Source organism: Polypterus senegalus, chromosome 13, assembly GCF_016835505.1.
Source record: "Polypterus senegalus isolate Bchr_013 chromosome 13, ASM1683550v1, whole genome shotgun sequence".
Taxonomy (NCBI): Eukaryota; Metazoa; Chordata; class Cladistia; order Polypteriformes; family Polypteridae; genus Polypterus; species Polypterus senegalus.
The window spans coordinates 10,497,005-10,517,689 of record NC_053166.1 but is presented as its reverse complement, the minus strand read 5'-3'; the positions used below and the strand labels follow the sequence as shown (position 1 = coordinate 10,517,689).

At 42.2% G+C, this 20,685-nt stretch overlaps 1 protein-coding gene across 1 annotated transcript in view; it reads right to left on the bottom strand.

Annotated features, from left to right (window-relative positions):
* Positions 1 to 20,685, bottom strand: part of LOC120542905 (A disintegrin and metalloproteinase with thrombospondin motifs 2-like) — a 544,393-nt gene that overhangs the window by 81,340 nt on the left and 442,368 nt on the right. Inside the window, exons 6-8 of the mRNA XM_039775628.1 lie at positions 18,708 to 18,864; positions 11,350 to 11,455; positions 7,870 to 8,013 (exon numbers count right to left, since the gene is read on the bottom strand). Of these exons, the coding sequence (XP_039631562.1) occupies positions 7,870 to 8,013; positions 11,350 to 11,455; positions 18,708 to 18,864 (407 nt within the window). The remainder of the gene's footprint in view (positions 1 to 7,869; positions 8,014 to 11,349; positions 11,456 to 18,707; positions 18,865 to 20,685) is intronic.

Here is a 20,685-nt window from a genome sequence, read left to right as displayed (position 1 = left end):
TCCTGTCTGTCCCCCTTAGTTTTACAACCAGAGACAACTGACCAGAAGATCTAAGCACTCTAGATGGCTGGTGTAACGCACACAATTCAGATGAATAGGCAGGAGCGAGCCCATGTAGAGATTTAAAAACTAGCAACAAGATTCAAAAACTGACAGGCAGCCAGTGTAAGGAAGCTAATGTTGGAGAAACAGAGTCAGAGTTTCTTGCCCCAACCAGAAAGCGAGTGGCATCATTCTGGACCAACTGTAACCTGCGTATCAGCGATGTGCTAATCCCAGAATACAGAGAGTTGCAGTAATCGAGGCGAGAGAAGATAAAAGCATGAGTAGCTTTCTCAAGATCCCTAGAAGTTATAAAAGGCTTGATCTTACCTAAAAGACGAAGCTGGAAAAAGCAACTCTTGACTACAGAATTAACGTGTTTCTCAAAAAGAGAGGTTACTGTCAACGATAACACCAAGATTGCAGACTTGAGGTTTGCAAAAGACAAAGAAAGAGCCGAGAAGTCCAAGACCAATTTGGGCTTCAACTGATGGACCGCTATCAGCACCTCCATTTTATTTTGATTCAGATCAAGAAATTTATTAGCCATCCAGGATCTTAGTTCAGACAGACAGCTGTGGAGTTGATTTATTGCAGAGTTGCAGACGGGAATATAAACCTGAGTATCATCAGCATAGCGGTGAAAAGAAATGTTAAATTTCCTAAAAAGTCACTCCAATAGGGTGAAGATATACAGAGAATTAAATAGGACCCAAAATGGATCCCTGAGGATCGCCACATTTAAGAGGAGCAGCAGACGAAAAAGAGGAATTTAAAGTCACTGAAAAGTGTCTACCAGTTAGATCTGACCTGAACCAGTTAAGAGCGGCCCCTTTATGCCCAACAAGATGTTCAAGCCATAACAGTAAGATCTCATAGTCAATAGTGTCAAAGGCAGCGGACACGTCAAGGAGGACAAGGACTGCAGTGTCACCAGAGTCACTAATAATAGAGATGTCATTGAATACTTTAAGGAGGGCCGTCTCAACACCATGATTGGTAGATCTCAAATGAATTATTGGAGTTAAGGTGATCAATCAATTGATAATAAATAATTCTTTCTAAAATTTTTGCCAGAAATGGCAGTTGGGAAATTGGGCGAAAATTGGCTAAAACTCCAGGGTCTAATCCTGCCTTTTTTAGCCTCCCGTGAGAATCTGTGTCGGGTCGGGTGCTATATCGCACCTTTTCTTACAATATATATAAAAAAATACTTTTTAAAAACCACACTTCTATTAAGTTAAAATTGTGTACTAAAAAGTAAATAATAAGTCTCTCATATATCACTCGTAAAATAAAAGCGTGGGCGCTTCTCATCAATCAACATCCAAGAAACACTTCTTAAAAATCTTAGCTAAAGCGCCCACCTTTTATTTTATGAGTGATGTATGAGAGACTTATTTTTACTTTTTAGTACACAATGTTAACTTAATATAAGCGTGGTTTTAAAAAAGTCAGTCATCTTCCAACCCGCTATATCCTAACTACAGGGTCACAGGGGTCTGCTGGAGCCAAACCCAGCCAACACAGGGCGCAAGGCAGGAAACAAACCCTGGGCAGGGCGCCAGCCTACCACAGGGCACACACTGGGGACAATTTAGGATCGCCAGTTCACCTAACCTGCATGTCTGTAGACTGTGGGAGGAAACCCACGCAGACACGGGGAGAACATGCAAACTCCATGCAGGGAGGACCCAGGAAGCGAACTCGGGTCTCTTAACTGCGAGGCATCAGCGCTACCCACTGCGCCACCGTCCCCCCTCATTTTAAAAAGTATTTGTTGTAAACATATTTAGCTATTCCAGTTTGGCTAGTCAGATCACATATTGGCATTGTGAGGTAAAGATAAAAGAAGCCTTAAGTGTAAGGTGTAAGCCACCCCGATGGTCTGATGTTCCATCTTGAAATATGATTAGTTGTACGGTTTAGCTTGCTTGATTAGAAAATTATTCTTATAGTCAACTTACAGTACTGCCTCCTAATACAGGTGAATCTCTGAATGAAAAGTTCAGTTACTTCAGTAATTCAATTCAAAAAGTGAAACTCATATGTTATATAGATTCCTTACACTCAGAGTGATGTATTTCAAGCGTTTATTTCTTTTTATTTTGCTGATTATGGCCTACAGGTAATGAAAACTCAAAATTCAGTATCTCAGAAAATTCAAATATTGTGAATAGGTTCCATATTGTAGACTCGTGGCGTCCCACTCCACTCAGCTAATTAACACCTGCAAAGGGGTCCTGAGCCTTGAAATGGTCTCTCATGGCCACACCATCAGACTGCTGAGCTGACAGTTGTCCAGAAGACAGCCATTGACAGGAGGGGAAGCCACAAAGGTCACTGCTGAAGAGGCTGGCTGTTCACAGAGTGTTGTATCCAAACATATTAATGGACAGTGGAGTGGACGGAAAAAATGTGACAGCAGGAAAAGCTGCACAAGTAACAGGGATAAGCGCAGCAGCCATGAGAGGATTGTGAAGAATTTGGGGGAGAGTCCCAAAGAATGGAGTCAGCACTTCAAGAGCCACCACACACTGACGTATTGGGGACGTGGGCTACAACTGTCACAGCATTCCTTGTGTCAAGCCACTCCTGAGCCAGAGATGACATCAGAATCGTCTTACCTGGAGGCTAAGGAGAAACCAGACAGGACTGTTAACAGCTCAGTGGTCCAAAGTCCTCTTTTCAGATGAAAGTCAGTTTTTACATTTCATTTGGTATTCAAGGTCCCAGAGTGTGGAGGAAGAGTGGAGAGGCCCAGAATCCCAAGTTTCTTGAGGGTCCCGTGTGAAGTTTCCACAGTCAGCGATGATTTGGGGAGCCATGTCATCTACTGGTGTCGGTCCACTGTCAGCGCAGCCAGCCGTCTACCAGGACATTTTAGAGCACTTCATGCTTCCCACTGCTTTCTGGAGATGCTGATTATTGAAAACGTGGCACCTGCCCACACTGCCAAAAGTGCCAATGCCTGGTTTGATGACCGTGATATCACTGTGCTGGATTGGCCAGCAAACTCGCCTGACCTAAACCCCATAGAGAATCTATCAAGAGGAAGATGAGAGACACCAGAGCCATCAAAGGAGACGAGTTGAAGGCCGCGATCAAAGCATCCTGGGCTGATCGCCTCCATGCCTCACCGCACTGATGCAGCCATTCATGCAAAAGGAGCCCCGATCAAGTATTGAGTGCCTACATGGACAGACTTCTCAGCAGGCCAACATTTCTGTATTAAAAATCAATTTTTTCTTTATTGGACTTATGTAATATTGTAATTTTCTGAGATACTGAATTTTGAGTTTTCATTACCTGTAGGCCATAATCAGCACAATGAAAAGATAGAAACGCTTGAAATATATCACTCTGTGTGTAATGAATCTATATAATATGTGGAGTTTCACTTTTTGAATTGAATTACAGTAATCCCTTGCTATATCGTGCTTCGACTTTTGCGGCTTCACTCTATCGCGGATTTTATATGTAAGCATATCTAAATATATAAGACGGATTTTTTGCTTGGACAATGGGTCTTTTTACTTCCGGTACATGCTTCCTCAGTTGATTTCATGCAAGAGACGCTATTGGCAGATGGCTGAGAAGCTACCCAATCAGAACACGCGGTTAAGTTCCTGTGTGCTGATTGGCTCAGAGATGGAGCGCCGAATTTGATTGCACTGCGTTAACCAGGAAGTCTCGTCTCGCTCATTCAGCATCAACGTGTTTCGCTGTGTAGAGAGTTCACTTTTGTGCTCTTTTGTGTTAATCTTTGTGCGTAGTCAAGCTCTTCATTGTGGCTCCTGCTACTGCTTCAGGGGCCGTGCCCAAGAGCCAACAGAAGATGCTAATGATTGCAGAAAAGGTAAAAGTTTTGGATATGTTGAGGGAAGAGAACAGCTACACCACTGGAGGACGCCATTACGGCATCAATGAGTCCATGATTCTTTTTATTTAAAAAGGAGGAAAAGAATATAAGATCTACAGCCACAGAGTCCTTTAACCAGGGCGCAAAACGAGTTGTAAGTGGACGTGATAAGGCGGTAGTACGGATGGAATCTGCTTTAGGGATTTGGATTGAAGAAGAATAACGGCGGTACTACACAGTCGCCTGAAGTGGCTCCTTTAGAAGAGCTGTGACGCTCTCCGTTGTTGTGCAGTAAAATTAAACTCATCGTTATCAGACAAGTCGTCGTGTGAGTAACCATAGTTAATTTTCTACTTACAGTACTTAGTACATGTATGTACGTTTAGTGTCACTGTACACACATTCTTTCTTGCATTGTACGTATTTATTGCCGGTGGCCTGTCTATCGTAACGGCTGTAACATATGTGATATCGGAGACGCTCGATATCTTATCTATAATATTTAGGTTTTACTGTATATAAACAGTGTGTTTACACACATAATTTCAATGAATCGTACCTAATATCTAAGAGAATACAAAGGGTTTATTCTGTATAAATGCGGGAAATGTTTATAAGAGTGTGTGAGAGTTTATAAGGGTTTAAAACATATAAAAATAAACATACAAACATATAGTTTTTACTTCGCGGATTTTCACCTATCGCTGGGGGGTTCTGGAATGCCACCCCTGCGATAGGTGAGGGATGACTGCACTGAAATAAATTAACTTTTCGAAGATATTCTAATTTATTGAGGTGCACCTGTATTTGATTATTCTTAAGGGCGCAAGACAGAAACCAATCTGGACATGGCGCATTCCTGCTTACGCTACTCCTGGCACCCAATGAAAAACAAATGTGTTAATCAGGAGCCCCACCCCTGGCTCAGTTTTTATTTAAAGTATTCACCCCTTTGGAAGTCCAGGAGGTGGGATTGGACCGTGTGTCTGCCTAGGGTTTACCAACCGGGATCCCAAGCTGGTGTGGTGCGTGGGTGGCAATGTGTTGTCCCCAACCTGATCTGACTTGACCTGGCCTGTTTTACCTAACATGAACTTGGTCATTCATCCAACGACTCATTTAAAACCAACCAAGCGTTCTGTGAAAGAAACTTAACTTGCACAAAAGCTTTAAATTCAATTTTCTCTGTCCATTACCATAACAAGGTCACTTGCTTCATTTATAAGATCAAAATGTGCTTTTGTGCAAGTCAGTGAGTGACTAAACACTTTGAGGGCAGACCTCATTACCTGAGGCGGCTCTCAGTGTTGGCACATCGCGTCTTCCAATTTATGAGGTGTTGAAGCGGAGTTCAGCCACGATGGTGCGGGACTAGTGGAAACTGTTCATTTTCTTTCTTTTTGAATCAGAGAGGCACAGCTATTAGAAGTTTTCAGACTCCAAGCGCAATTGAATTAATGGTTGGCTTCCCTGCACCAACAAAGCCCTAATTGCTAATTAAAAAAACATCAGCTCTCTGGTGTCACCGCTGCTCATTACTGTTGCTGCACCGCAGTTTGTAGCCATCCCTCAAGACGGCATACAAGGGCAGAGTGTCCAGTCGCTGCCCCCTTTACTTCACGAATGACACAGCAGTGCGCTCAAGATGGCGGTGGTAATTGAGACCATAATGGGTGGCAGGCCAATCAACCAATCAGTTTTCACATTCAGTCAATTAGATTTACTCGCCTAATCAAATAATCAACCTGTTATTTTTATTCAGTGCCTGGCACAAGGGTCGGACAGTTGAAGTCCAAAGTGTCCACACACTTAGGGTGAATTCTTTCAAGCTCCCTTTCTAAGCCCTCCACAGATTTGATACTAACAAACTCTACATTTGGCACATCGTGCCAGGGCAGCAGTTCTCAAACTTTCGTATTTCGCGCCCCCCCCCTTTCCACCTGGAAAAATTCTGCGCCCCCTGCATAATATAAGATAGATGAGAATAACCCACGATGCAACTAAAAGAGGTATGACACTCGTGCGGTGTCGCGGTATCCTATCACTTTTACTTCCATACGATTTGCATGCGTTCGGCTAACTTCGATGAAATATTTGCAATTTATTTTTTTTAAAGTGCTTTAATAACTGTTAAAATGCCTTATGTGGTTTTTGGTAGTAATTCTAATCCAAAAAACAAAGAATAAATTATTTATTCTTATTTAATTACTTTTTTATGTATAGAAATGATTAAATATGTTTTAATTTTTAAAAATCTCGTAAACGAGGACACCGATGAAGTCAATCCGCACGAGACGAACGTATTTTCGTCCGACAAATATTATACCGCTGTTAGTTGTATCATGAAAATAACTGAATACACAGTGATTTATTGAACTCAATTTGGCAATATTGGCTACGCTGCCAACGTGGTGCCGTCGCGCCGTATTATCACCTGATCTACTGATACCCGAATGTTCGTGACAGATACTGATACGTCTCGAACTTTCTGGATTGAAAGTACTATAAGCTTGCAAATTTAAATTTATTTTGATATCTTGTTAATTTATTTGACGCTACCCCAGGGGGTGCGCACCCCTCAGTTTGAGAACCGCTGTCATAAACCATAAGGCGCATACTAATTCAGCGTGAGCAGGAACACTCAATAAAACTGAATGAGAAAATATCAAGTGACGGTGAGATACGAAGAAGGAAGGCAGATTCACCAGCGCTTGTGTGTCAGCTTTTATCCCTCCAGATCAGTGAATGTCCAGTTCCATTGCCTCAAAACACCAGTCACATCTCCAGTTATTCCCAGTTTCAAATAAAAACTAACAGCGTCAGATCCCCGGTCTATGGGAGGGGTCGGGCGTGGTGGTAGTATGTATCGTGATAGTGACTAAGAGAATAACATATCCTATAAACGTACACCATCTGTTACAGAACCAAATGTATGTGTGTACTGTATAATATTAACAATAAGAGCAACTCACTACTGAAAACGGCAGATATAGGAGGCAGAAGGGATCGAACCGGGGACTCTTGATTACAAGTCAGCAAATCTTACCGCTACGCTACAGAAACTGTTGCCTTTTCCTTGAACCTTTTCTTAAAGTGTTTATTTGATCTTTGGACTTCAGGCATCACACATTATATAGTTTATGCCAACATTTTTCCATTTACTACTAAAATATGAAAACGTTTCTGTTTTAACAATGTGTTTACACAGATTATTGTAGAAACAGAACACACACGAAATGCATGTGTTCCAAATAACGATCGATTATTTCCACTCTGAAACGCCAGCACTTCACTCCCAGATAATCAAGGCATGAGCTGGGAGAACTTTGTGCACGTTCTGCGGTGGTGGAGGGCTGGAATAGCAGGCTGCTTGCTGCTTGTCTTTATCGGCACATTTACAGGACAAAAGACGCTGACGGAGAGGTGTGAAGGGACTTAAGGTAGGCCGGATTTACGAGTTTCTTCGTAGGCTCTGGTAATTCTAGTGTTAAGGGGTTTTCCTTGTTCCAGTCACCTTGGAATTCAGATTGTCAGAGCTGGGAATGACGTCTCACCAGAGTTGACAACGTTGTAGTAAAACATTTGGAAAAACAATATGGACTTTGTTGTGCTTGCACTTTCAGAATGAACATAAGTTGATAGCAATGCATTACGTTGCATTTAGCAAATCCAAGCACCACAGCAACATGTCCACAGATAGAAGTTGGACAGCACTAAGTGTCCGACTGATTTAACGAGACACAAATAGACAGAAGTGCTAATAAATGGTAAAACACTACAACGCTCAGTAAAAATTTGCGGTGTGCATCGCCATTTTGGATTGACGTCACAATCTGACGTCAGATTAAGTCGGACTTGACCAATTTAAGGGGACATTCCAGTTGAAAATTTCGACTTCCCACTTCCAACAGAACGCAACATTAGAAAATAAAGGAGACAAGAAAACAGAAATCGACACGACTTACTGAAGGTAGCGGCTGAGCTCCTGCTGGCTGCATCGAGACCAGTGGAATCGATGGAAGGCGGCCTGCACCAAAGGCGCCATGATGCTCCCCATCCGTACCTCATCTCCGCAACGATTTCCTTGCCCATCGTGCTCCATGCCCAACCTGTTATTAAAAGACAAGTGTTAGACTGTGTTTTTTTTTTTTACCTTTTCTCACTACTGCACTGAATATTTAATAGAAGAATAACACCAGTAGGGGACGCCACTGAGCCCCAAAACCCACTCGCAGATTCAAATAAAGTGATTTTATTTGTAATCTGTACCTTCACAGGTTTCCGCATCCTAATTGTTGGAAACAATTCAACACAGTTATATTTCTCTCCTTCCATGGCCACCTCCTCCTGTCTCATTGAGTGCGGGCAGATGCCCCCTTTAATGTTGGACCTGTGAGTATTTCCGGTGCCACGGCATTGCAAGATGGAAGCATGTCCAGGTCACAGGGAAGCCAAAAAAGAAAGGTACCCAACGACCAAGCCTGCCTTTCCAAACTACAAGTCCAAGGCAAATCTGCGGCTGTCCAAACTTTACCAAGCCAGAGAGTGGCACTGCCACCTATCATACTTAGGGATGAATGGCTCTTGATTGAATGTCTGCTGTAAGTTCACTGATTATCTAGGATGAGAAATGAAAATCATCCCAACCGCGCTGTGCCTCCATTCATGTTGTCCTGTCATTATGGCTCCTTGGCTGGGCAAAGAATTATAATCCATCCCTGTCAGGATGGCAGTTGATGTGTTCTGGTGATCACAATATATATATATTATAAAAGAAAATCTTGAGACGAGGCTATTGCCAAGGTATTTTTCAAATTGGTAGAGGGGGTACCGCCCTCCTCTCCACCATTTCTGGTTTACGGCCCACGCCCGCGGTCCTCTCACCTCTCATTGGTGTGAATGCTTTTGTCAGACTCAGCTCCTACGCTCTCAGCTCTTATAAATTTTTACATTTTCCTCACTTTAAGTTCCCAATTAAAGAAGACGTATTATGTCCAAATCTTAATGAAGAATTTCATCCCGAAGGGTTATCAACAGAAGACATGAGTACACGGGCAATCCTAGCACCGAGAAACGATGAATTTAAACGAATTAACGTGAAAATTGTCGATCGGTTACACGGCAAATTGGTTAAATGCGTATCAATAGACTCTGCAGAAACAGTTGGTGGTGATGGTGAAGAAGATGAAAACATCAACTTACAATATCATGAAGAATATCTACAACCGTTAACACCGCCTGGTCTTCCACCAGCCGAAATACTGATGAATGAAGGACGTATCGTAATGTTACTGCGTCATTTATGTCTGAGTGATGGGCTGTGGAATAGGACAAGATAAGTTGGATTGAAAATTGGTCGAACAATTCTGACATGTCAAATATTAACAGGCGACAAGAAAGGTAATGGAGTACATCTGACATGAGACAACAAAGGAGATCTCGATATGCCAGTCGTATTAAAACCTTTACGGTTTCCCGTTAGAATAGCGTTAACAAAGACAATTAACAAATCACAGGGACAAACATTCGAAAAAGTCGGTTTATTTATTAGAGAGAAAGAAATGAAATTCACTCACGGGCAGTCATATGTTGTGTTGTCACAATGAAAGTCCAAACACGGAATCAAAATTCAATGCGATAGACGAAAAGTTAATTCAAAATATTGTTTTTACTGAAGTCGTACAGTAAAAGTGTAATTTAAAAAGTATTTTGTGTGTTCATTTCAAAGCCAAACAGAACGAAAACGTATAATGCAACATGAAACATAATTTCAATTTATTACATTTGACTATTTTTTACTTTGGTTAATTAATCACTGTAATGTAAAATAGTTAGTTCTATTATGCATATGTAACAATTCTCATGAAAATAGCAATCTGTTTAAATTGTACATCCGTTTCCCCGTACGTGAGCGGTTGAGTCGTGAAGAGGCTAGCGTGTAGCGGGGGATTGGCGAGCAAAGCAAGCAGGGGGCAGAGCCCTCTAGTGTATATATGGTGATAGACGGATGGGGACATTACCCCACCAGGAGACCTGGAGAAGCAGGGGACCAGGAGAGGGGCAATTCCTACCCGGGGACACAAGATGGTAGCCCTCATGGGAACCATGGAGCAGGGAAGCTGAAACCTGTGGGGACCAGTGGCCACCGCCGGGAGCCACCTGGATGGCTCAGAAGCCATGGTATGCAGCACTTGTGCAACACCAGGTGAATATACTAAAATTAGTATCTATCTATCTATCTATCTATCTATCTATCTATCTATCTATCTATCTATCTATCTATCTATCTATCTATCTATTATTATTATATAGAGTGCCTTTCAAATCTATCTATCTATCTATCTATCTATCTATCAATCTATCTATCTATCTATCTATCTATTATATAGTGCCTTTCATATCTATCTATCTATTATTATTATATAGTGCCTTTCATATCTATCTATCTATCTATCTATCTATTATATAGAGCCTTTCACATCTATCTATCTATCTATCTATCTATCTATCTATCTATCTATCTATCTATATAGTGCCTTTCATATCTATCTATCTATTATTATTATATAGTGCCTTTCATATCTATCTATCTATCTATCTATCTATCTATCTATCTATCTATCTATCTATCTATCTAGTGTTCCAGACATTATGGTGCCCTGAAATAAGGGGGGCCGTGTAGAAGAAGTGTTGTTTGACCAAAATGTCTGCAAATCCCCTTAAATGAAAGTCTGCAGTGTGCACTTTCATCATGATGTCTGAATTGTTGGATTTGTAATTTTAAACTGTGGAGCAGACATCCTGGTGGGCACTGTAAATACTGTATCAGTAACAAGAGAAAATGTGTTTTGTTAAGAAGCCAAGTGAACAATGAGAGCAGACAAAGAAGACGAATACACGAATGAGGAGACAATAACAAAGACTAAGCTTTCTGGCCGACCTAAACTCAGATGAGAGGATTAACTGCCTGTGGTGTGGTGTGGGTGGTCCACGGACCCACTGAGACCCCCTTTGCTTTGTTCATTGTATTGTTTCACTGTTTCCTCTCCATATCTCTGGCCTCCCTTCCTTCTACCTATTGACCCCCCATCACCTGATACCTCCAACTCTAAGCTCACTGATCAATGAATGTAAGGAGACTTCAAACCTGGGAGCAGGGACTCTTCTAGTCCATGCATTGCTTTCAGAGCATTTGCTGTACTTACCGTACTTACTGCGTCATTCTCATTTGATCGATTGACTTACATTCTGTTCTAATGTTTTAACTTCACATACCAAAAGTCACTTTAAACATATAAGAGCCGTCACTAGAAAAATACAAATGACACATATGGAGAAAGTGTCCTGAAAGGAACTCGCAAAGCTGAGAAAGGACATTTTTACAAGCGCCAGAAGACACGCAGCTGCCAGGCTAATAAATGAATTTCACAGATCCCATTACTTACACATGGCCTGTTTCGTGTGCCACCACAAAAGCAGATGCAAAGCCGTCCTCATGATTCAGTGTGCAGCTGCGCACTGGGTGACACATGCCGGTCACCGGCGCGTAACCTGAAATAGAAAACACTCTGTGGTCAGTCCACACGACTCTGAAGACTAAGGTGATGGCCGTCACACTGGTGGGCCCACTTAATCTTTGATGGTCATCCAGACATTTGTTGACTGAATCCATTCATCCATCCCTTTTTTTTCAAACCCTATTTGTGGGGTCACAGCCTGTTCCAAGCAGGAGTGTCTTAAGTCCTGCTGGGACCCTTCAGTTCTTATGAAATATTCAATGACTCACTGGAGGCAGTTAAAAGAAAAGGCTTTGGAGAGGAATGGGTGGATGGATGGCTGAGTAAATACATCTGAGAGGCTACAATTCTCAACTTACCTCAGACAGATCCATTTCATTGACAAACTGGCATAAATCTAGCGACTTTAAACGAAAGATATCTTTTCTAGCAGTTAAAAAGATTAATCTGCTCAGCTCTTTTTATTTTTAGGGTGAGACTGCAGGTTGAATGTTTTGTTAAAAAGTCTTAAAGTTGATCAGCCCACGGCCCAGCTTGGACCCGGGACTATCCACATGATAGACAGGAGAAAAGAGAAGTCTTAGTGATTGGCAAAAATGGATATGAGGATATTAGAAATAAACTTGATCCATTAGGCTTAAAAGTCAAGATGGAGGTAAAGAATTTAGGGGTCACTTTTGACTCTGACCTGAATTTTAAATCACATATTAATCAGATTACCAGGACAGCATTTTTTCACTTAAGAAATACAGCAAAAGTTAGAGCGCTTATAGAATTGAAAGATGCCGAGAAATGAGTTCACGCCTTTAGATTACTGTAACGCACTCCTCTCAGGACGACCCAAGAAAGACATCAATCGATTACAACGTGTGCAGAATGGAGCTGCCAGAATCTTCACGCTCATCACGCCAGTCCTAGCGTCGTTACACTGGTTACCTGTGCCATTTAGAATTGACTTTAAAATACTGCTGATGGTTTACAAAGCCTCACAAAAAAAAAACAAAAAAAAACTCACATGGGCAGAGGGAGAAGGTACAACCATCACCCACGTGAACCCATCCTCCTTGAGGTCTGAGGGAGTAGGGCTAACTACAAAGGTGCTATAAAAATACAATATGCTATGCCACAATAATAAAAGGTCAGAAATCATAGCAGGGGTGGCAGATGAGGACTAAGGAAAGCTCAGACTTGCTCAGTCCAGTTCAAAAATAAGACATCAATCGGCTGCAACGAGTGCAGAATGGAGCTGCTAGAATCTTAACTAGGAAAAGAAAATCTGAGCACATCACGCCAGTCCTAGCGTCGTTACACTGGTTACCTGTGCCATTTAGAATTGACAAGAAGATAAAATAAGTGTCATATTTTTGAACAGGCATATAAGCCGGGGTCTGATTTTATAACCGATCTTTTGGGTCTCGACAAATACATGAACATATACCGTAAATTTTTTTTTTTACATCTTCATGCCTCCTCCAATCTCACACCAGTTTCTCAGACACGTCAAATTTTGTTGCAGCAGCGCAGTTACCAATTACTTTCGCCACTTCAACGACTTTTAATTTAAAGCCAGCTTCATATTTTCTTCTGATCGAACACTCCATCGTAGATAAGTGATGCTCTTACGATAAAGGTGTATGAGGGTGTGAGATACAAAAAACACAAAACAGTGCAAACGTCGCTTCGGAATCGTTCGGGCATTACTGTGTGGTCATGTGGGCACAATACACATAAAAAAAGGTTGTGTGCTCCATGGGTACTCTCTTCGGTGGGCGTTAGCATATCATAATCTCTTGGACTAATAGAGTGAGTTTACCGCATTCGACTTATACGACTGTCATTATAAAATGCCATAAATTATACTTTAAAATCAAGCCCTGACTTATCCACGAATATATACGGTACTTTTTCACTTGCTTAGAGTTCATTTTTTGCAGTGTAGGACAGATTTCAAAATCCCCCTTTTAATACATTACACCTTAAATGGCCGAGGCCTTGCTTAGTTATCTGAGCTTCTCATTAGTTACAAACCTGAGCACACGTTAAGATTCAAGATGCCGGCCTGCTTAAGAGTCCAAACAGGAGGCCGAGCTTTAATTACTGGACCCTGAAGCTGGGGAATGCTCTTCCTGGCTCTATAAGAGGTGCCCGTTCAGGCTCAGCTTTTGAAGACTCACGACTTCAGTTTAGCACACCCTGACTAGAGCTGCTGATTAGCTGTGCACACTCTGTTGTTAGTCACTAGCAATAAAATATAAAATATTTATAACCCTCCTCTATTCTGTTTCTCTTCTGGTCATCCTGCCATGTTGTCTGCCTGTCTATGCAAAAGTCATCTGAGATAAAGGAGCACTGGAGTCACTGGGTAGGAGTGTCCTTTCATCTGATTGGCTAGCCCAGCACTGACTCTGCTGTAGAATGGCCAATAGGAAGGAGGTGGCCTGTTGTTCGAGGTGCCAAGAACTCTGGCTGGTCTGATTCCTATTGTACAGGCTGGCCGTGGTTCTAAAATCAGCTGATGGACAGTGTGGCGGACCCCGGCCTGGACTCCCTCTACATTGGAAGGATCTGGGGAAGGAGCGTTTCCGGAGCACTGCCTCCAAGAAACGCAAGAGGACATGCCCACCTTGAATGGTGTGGTATCATGGGAATAGAGCATGGAAGCCGAACCCTGTTGGGGTTCCATAGCCACCACCAGGGGGCGCCTGGACAAACTGTTGAACCCTTTGATACCCGGTAGTGCTGCTGGAAGTAGGTCAACAAGCACCAGGAGCGCCTTATAAAAGAAGCCAGCAGCCACTGTTCTGGGAAGCAGAGTCTGGTGGGAGAAGATGAAGCTCGCCAGGGGGAGAAGAGTCGACAGAAAAGAAGAAAAGGTTTTGTGCTGACCTGTGCTCTACCCGTGGGAAACAGGAAAGAAAGAAAAATAAAAAGTGCGTGTGCTTGCACTTGTGTCTAACGTCTGTCTGTGTCGGTTTGGGGAGGCTGTACGCCCCCTGGTGGTCGACAACAGATATTGTTTTTTTTTTTATGTAATTATTAGTTTGTACTTTGTCTTTTAAGCACTTGAACAAATCTGTACCCTCATATGTGACAGTTCTGTATTTGGTGACTGGCATCATCTATTCTTGGGAGTTGTTAAGGCGCCCACTGTGGTGCCAGTCGTGATATATTTCTGTAGACTGCCTATCTAGCTCTGCAAAGAGGATTACTTGTGTTCTGATTTGTGTGTTGTATTTACCCCATCTTTTGACACCCATTGCATACCCACTCTAAATGGGGGGTTCTCTTTCTGAAATGCCCTTCCTAAGATTTGTTCCATTATCTTTTTTTCTTTGGGAGTTTTTTCCTGTTCTTAGAGAGTCAAGACTGTTGCAGCATCAAGAAATGGGGCCTATTAAAGCCCATAGATGCAAGTGTGATTTTGAGGTGTACAAGAAATAAATTGTACTAGTTGTTGGTGTTCTTGCTTGGCTGCACCTCAGGGCCCGGGCAGCTTGAAGTAATCAAGTCAATTATGAATTTCTTCATCACATCAAAGTGCGCTTGAGGAGAATGTCAGGCCATCTGCACGAAATCTGACGCTAAACTAGAAATAGACCTTTCAATAGGATAAAGAGCCAAAGCACACTAGCAGATCCACCAAGGAATGGCCCAGAAAGAAGAAACGGAGGCTTATGGACTGGCCTGGTGAACGCCCTGCTTTAAATCCCACTGAAATGTCATTGGAGGATTTGAAATGGACGGCACATGCAAGAAAAACCCACAAACATCTTGCAACTTAAGAACTGGAAGAAAATGTCATTGAGTTGGTGGCATGGACTTCTTTGGCAGTTATGCCAAAGCCTACAAGAAGTTGTTTCTGCTAAAGGGAGCAATACCAGCTTCTGAGGACAAGGGTGTGCCTACTGTTTCTGCAGCTGAAAATGACATCTATGAATATTTTTGTCTAATAAATGAGTGGAAAAATAAATAAGAGAAAAATAGAAAACTGTCCTTGTGTTTTTATTCAAGTAGGTCACCTTGGCCTGTAGCCACTGTCTGCATGTTCAGATATGTTGGAAAAAAATCAACAATTTCCATGGGGTGTACTTACTTTTTCACATTTACCTCATTCTTACTTAATTGAATTGCGGGTTGTAGTAACGCAGTGGAACTGGGCACAAAGAAAAAAAAAAAAAACAGCCCTGGACGTAACAGCAGATCACCAGAGCGCCCACTGAAGGTGCCAGTTCAGAGTCGGCAGTTAAGTTAGAGCATTAGAACAATCTGGACAAGAAGAAGCCCAAGAAAGCTCACCAGTCCTATCCAGTTAATATTTCCAAAATAACATCAAGTTACGAAGGTCCATAAAGTCCTCCTGTCTACCACACTACTTGGTCGCTTATTCCAAGTGTCTGTGGCTCCCTGTGTGAAGAAAAACTTCCAAATGTGTGTGTGAAATTTCCCCTTAACAAGTTTCCGACTGTGTCCCCGTGTTCTTGATGAACTCATTTTAAAGTCACTGTCTTGATCCACTGGACTAATTCACTTCGTAAGGTCAGGTCTCCTCTTCATCTTCTTTGCCTTAAACTGTAAAGGCTCAGCTCTTTTCATCTTTCCTCATAACTCATCCCCTGTACTCCTGAATCAGCCTAGTCGCTCTTCTCTGGACTTTCTCTTGTGCTGCTATGTCCATTTTGTAGCCTGGAGACCAAAACTGCACACAGGACCACAGACGAGGCCTCTCCAGTGTGTTATAAAGCTTGAGCAGACCCTCCTGTGACTTGTACTCCACACATCAAGGCGCTATATAACCTGACATACTGTGAGCCTTCTTAATGGCTTCTGAACACTGTCTGGGTTTATTTGAACAAGCCATTCAGCCCAACAAAGCTTGCCAGTCCTGTCCATTGAATTCTAAAATAACATCAAGTTGTGTTTTGAAGATTCCTAAAGTCCTCCTGTCCACCACATTACTCAGTCACTTATGTGTCTGTGATTCTCTGGGTAAAGACAAATTACCTTATGTTTGTGTGAAATTTCCCCTTAACAAGTTTCTGTGTCCCCGTGTTCTTGATGAACTCATTTTGAAGTCACCGTCTCGATCCCCTGGTCTAACTCCCTTCATCATTTTGCACACTTCACTCAGGTCTCCTCTTCATCTCTGTAAAGGCTCAGCTCTTTTCATCTTTCCTCATAACTCATCCCCTGTAGCTCTGGAATCAGCCTAGTTGCTCTTCTTTGTGTGCTGCTATGTCTTTTATGGAGCCTGGAGACCAAACCTGCACCCAGTACTCCAGATGAGCCCTCACCAGTGTGTTATAAAGCTGAGCAGAACCTCCTGTGACTTGTAACTCCACACATCAAGGCGCTATATAACCTGACATTCTGTTAGCCTTCTTAATGGCTTCTGATGACTCTCTGAATTTATTAGAATATTACAAAGGTTTAGACGAGATCAGACCATTCAGCCCAACAAAGCCTGCCAGTTCTCTCCACTTATAATAACATCAAGTCACATGTTGAAGGTCCCTAAAGTCCTCCTGTCCACCACACTACTTGGTTGCTTATTCCATGTGTCTGTGGTTCTCTATTTCCTAATGTTTGTGTAAAGTTTACCTTTAACAAGTTTCCAACTGTGTCCCCGTGTTCTTGATGAACTCATTTTAAAGTCCCAGTCTCGATCCACTGGACTAATTCACTTCGTAATTTTAAACACTTCAGTCAGGTCTCCTCTTTATCTTCTTTTTTTTAAACTGTAAAGGCTCAACTCTTTTAATCTTTCCTCATAATTCATCCCCTGTAGCCCTGAATCAGCCTAGCTACTCTTCTCTGAACCTTCTCTTGTGCTGCTATGTCTGGTGGGCCCAAAACTGCACCCAGTACTCCAGATGAGGCCTCACCAGTGTGTTATAAAGCCTGAGCAGAACCTCCTGTGACTTGTGCTGCACACATTAAGGCGCTATATAACCTGACATTCTGTTAGCCTACTTAATGGCCTCTGAACACTGTCTGGAAGTCGATAGTTTAGAGTCCACTACGACTCCTAAATCCTTCTCATTTTTACTTCCTAGTGTAACACTGACATTAAATTTCATCTGCCACAAATGTGCCCATGTCTATATGCTATCCAAGTCGCTCTGTTTGAGTTAGAGGATTCTAGATGATCTGCAGTACCACCTATTTTGGTATCATCTGCCAACTTAACCGGCTTGTTATTTATATTCCTATTCAAATCATTTACTGTCTGTATATTTAAAATAGCAGTGGCGCCATCACTGACCCCTGCTGGATGCCAATCAACATCACCCAGTTCTAATGAGGTTCCTCACACCATCACCCTCTGCTTCCTGTGTCTGAGCCAATTCAGCACACCCTGAACTCCCACTTCTTTTAGTTTGATGCCCACCCTCTCATGTGGCACCTTATCAAATGCTTTCTGATAGTCCTGATTAATAACATCATCCACTCCACTCCGATCGTATCCTTTTGTTGCTCCCTCATAGAATTCCAGTATGTTGGTAAAACACGACTGCCCTCTTTTGATGCCATGCTGACTGTTCAGTAAAACTCCTGTTCTTGCCATATGTTGCTCAATCTTTTCCTTAATAATTTCTTCCATTAAGGAAACTCCACACAGACACTGAGAGAACATGTGACATTTCGAACCAGGATCAGTTCTAATCAGTGGACCACCAAACCTTCAGTGACACACAAAAGAAAAATATTTAGCTGTGAATTTGAGCAAAATGATGCATTAGACTCGTTAGGGTGGCAGCCTGACAGCACTGGTGGCAAGGAAGCACAACGCCAGTCCAGCATGGGACCCGCTGGCAATGCCCATTCAGGGTGGCCAGTTCACCTAACCTTGTATGTCCTTTGAGGATGTATGTGGAATGGAGAGAACATGCAAAGACCGCAGAGAAAATGGCTGGACAGGGCATTGGAATCCTGCTAGGTGTTGGAGCCATGTTGGCACAGCGCTACTCACCAGGCCGCCTTCCCTTTGGCAGTAAATGACTTCTGAATGTCTAAGTAAAGTGACCCAAATCTGGGTGATGGGAAAGCCGGAGTCAATCCCAACTGGACTATTTGACTACTTCCTCACGTTAACAGTGATAGCGTATCCTTAATTGTATGATTTCTTACAGTTTTTCCACTTTTTAGTTCATACAAATCAAGCCCCTCCTAATTTCTTTTGAGTTTTTCGCCAACAATAAGCCTTCCATATGGGATGTTCTTTAATTTCTGCCGCCCTGAAGCTTTTCAAATCAGTATATTTGCGTAGTCTGCTTATTATACCGTACCTTGCATGCCAGAAGGACCAAACTCTTGCCTGGTTAGGAATATGGCATGGTCGTGGTACTCCTCGTGCTCGGTATCCGGCTTCTGCTGTAAGTAAGCCCAGCGACATACGTTTTCCAGACTCTGGGAGGGATTCCCGACCTGAATTAAACTTGTGGACTGCAAAAAAAGAAAAAAGAAAGAAACAAAAGAAAAACAGGAGTGACTGCTGGGGTCCATATGAAGTAAAGAAGGACTTGTGACATCAGCCCTTCTGCCCCTATTTGGAAGGACATTCCCAGCATTATAACTGCCTTGTTACCTAAATATTTCCATAATTATATCAGTTTAGAAACTTGAAGCTGTCGTGTACAATAGGGGGCAGTCTTGAGCCATCCCAGAACAAAGGATGATGCAATGATAATGCTTTCCCATTCTCTCTAGAAACAGATTTTTGTTCCAACAGGTTCCTCAATCAGTTTGTTATTTTTACCTCGAAGTGAACCAATAGATGCCCTTTTTTCCTTCTCCATCAATCCATCCATCCATCATCTTCTTCCGCTTATCCAAGGTAGGTTAGTGGGGCAGCTGGAGCCTACCTCAACTTTCATTGGCCCACCGCAGGCTGAACATACACCTCCACACATACATTCACACACGAGGGCAAATTTAGCAATGCCAGTCCACCCAACCTGCATGTCTTTGTGGACTGTAGGAGAACTTACTGACTTACTGAAGGTGCGAACCTAGGGTCACCAGTGTTGAATATCCACACAGACACAAGGAGAATGTCCAGTCAACTGAACTGACCACAGGTGGACTCCCACCAAGGTGTAGATACAATGTTAATGAAGAGAAACAGAATGGGATAGGCTTCGGCCAAAGTGAATGGGAAATTTCAGTTTGTTTATCTATAATGAATTTGCAAAGATTTCTAAAATTCTGTTTTTGCTCTGTCATTCTGGGGGTTTTGAGTGTGTCTTAAAAAGGTTTTTAGAAGTAGCATCTCTATACCAAAAGTAACGGAAGAATTTCCATGTCCTACAAGCAAAGTGCTTCCTGGTGACATCAGCCAAGCACTCTGTTACTCATCCCTCACCTTTAATGAATGGCACTGCCACCACACTCCACCTATCTACAGTGAAAATCCTGCTGACTACGCCACGCGTAGGAATTACACCGAAGTCCATCGTAGGTGTCACATTTTTGTGAGAGAAAGACTAAATTGACCACTATGGACTCCCAACAAGGCGCAGAAACCTCTCAGTGATGAGCAATAGAATGGGATGAACCTCAGCCAAAGTGAAAGTTCTGAATATTGTCGCCTATGGGATATTTTTGTTTTTTATTCATAATGAATTTTCAAAAATTTCTAAAATTAAATTTTTGCTTTTTTCATTCTGGGAGTATTGAGTGTTGCTTTAAAGGTCTTAACAAGTAGTGTCTCTACAGCAAAAGCAAAAAAAGAATTTCCACATCCTACAAGAGAAGTGTTGCATGGTGACATCAGCCAAGCACTCACTTACTCGTCCCTCACCTTTAATGTACAGCGCTGCCACTACACTCCACCTATCCACGGTGAAAATCCTGCTGACTACGCCACGCGTTTTTTCATGGTCCATCCTAGGTGTCACATTTTTGTGAGAAAAAGACTGAATTGACCACTATGGGCTCCCAACGAGGTGTAGAAACATCTCAGTGAATGGGATGGACCTCAGCCAAAGTGAAGAATCTGAATACTGACACCAATGCGATATTACAGTTTTTTGTTTATAATTCATTTTCAAAAATTTCGAAAATTCTATTTTTGCTTTGCCATTCTGGGGGTGTTGAGTGTTGCTTAATGAGGGAAAAAAAATGAATTTAAAGGATTTGAACAGAAGACTGCAAAATACAAAAAAAGTGAAGGCTTCTAAAGGCACAGTACATCCAAGAAACGTTCAAGTACAAATGAATTTGGAGGCATAAAGACATCTGCCAGGAATAACTAATAATAATAAT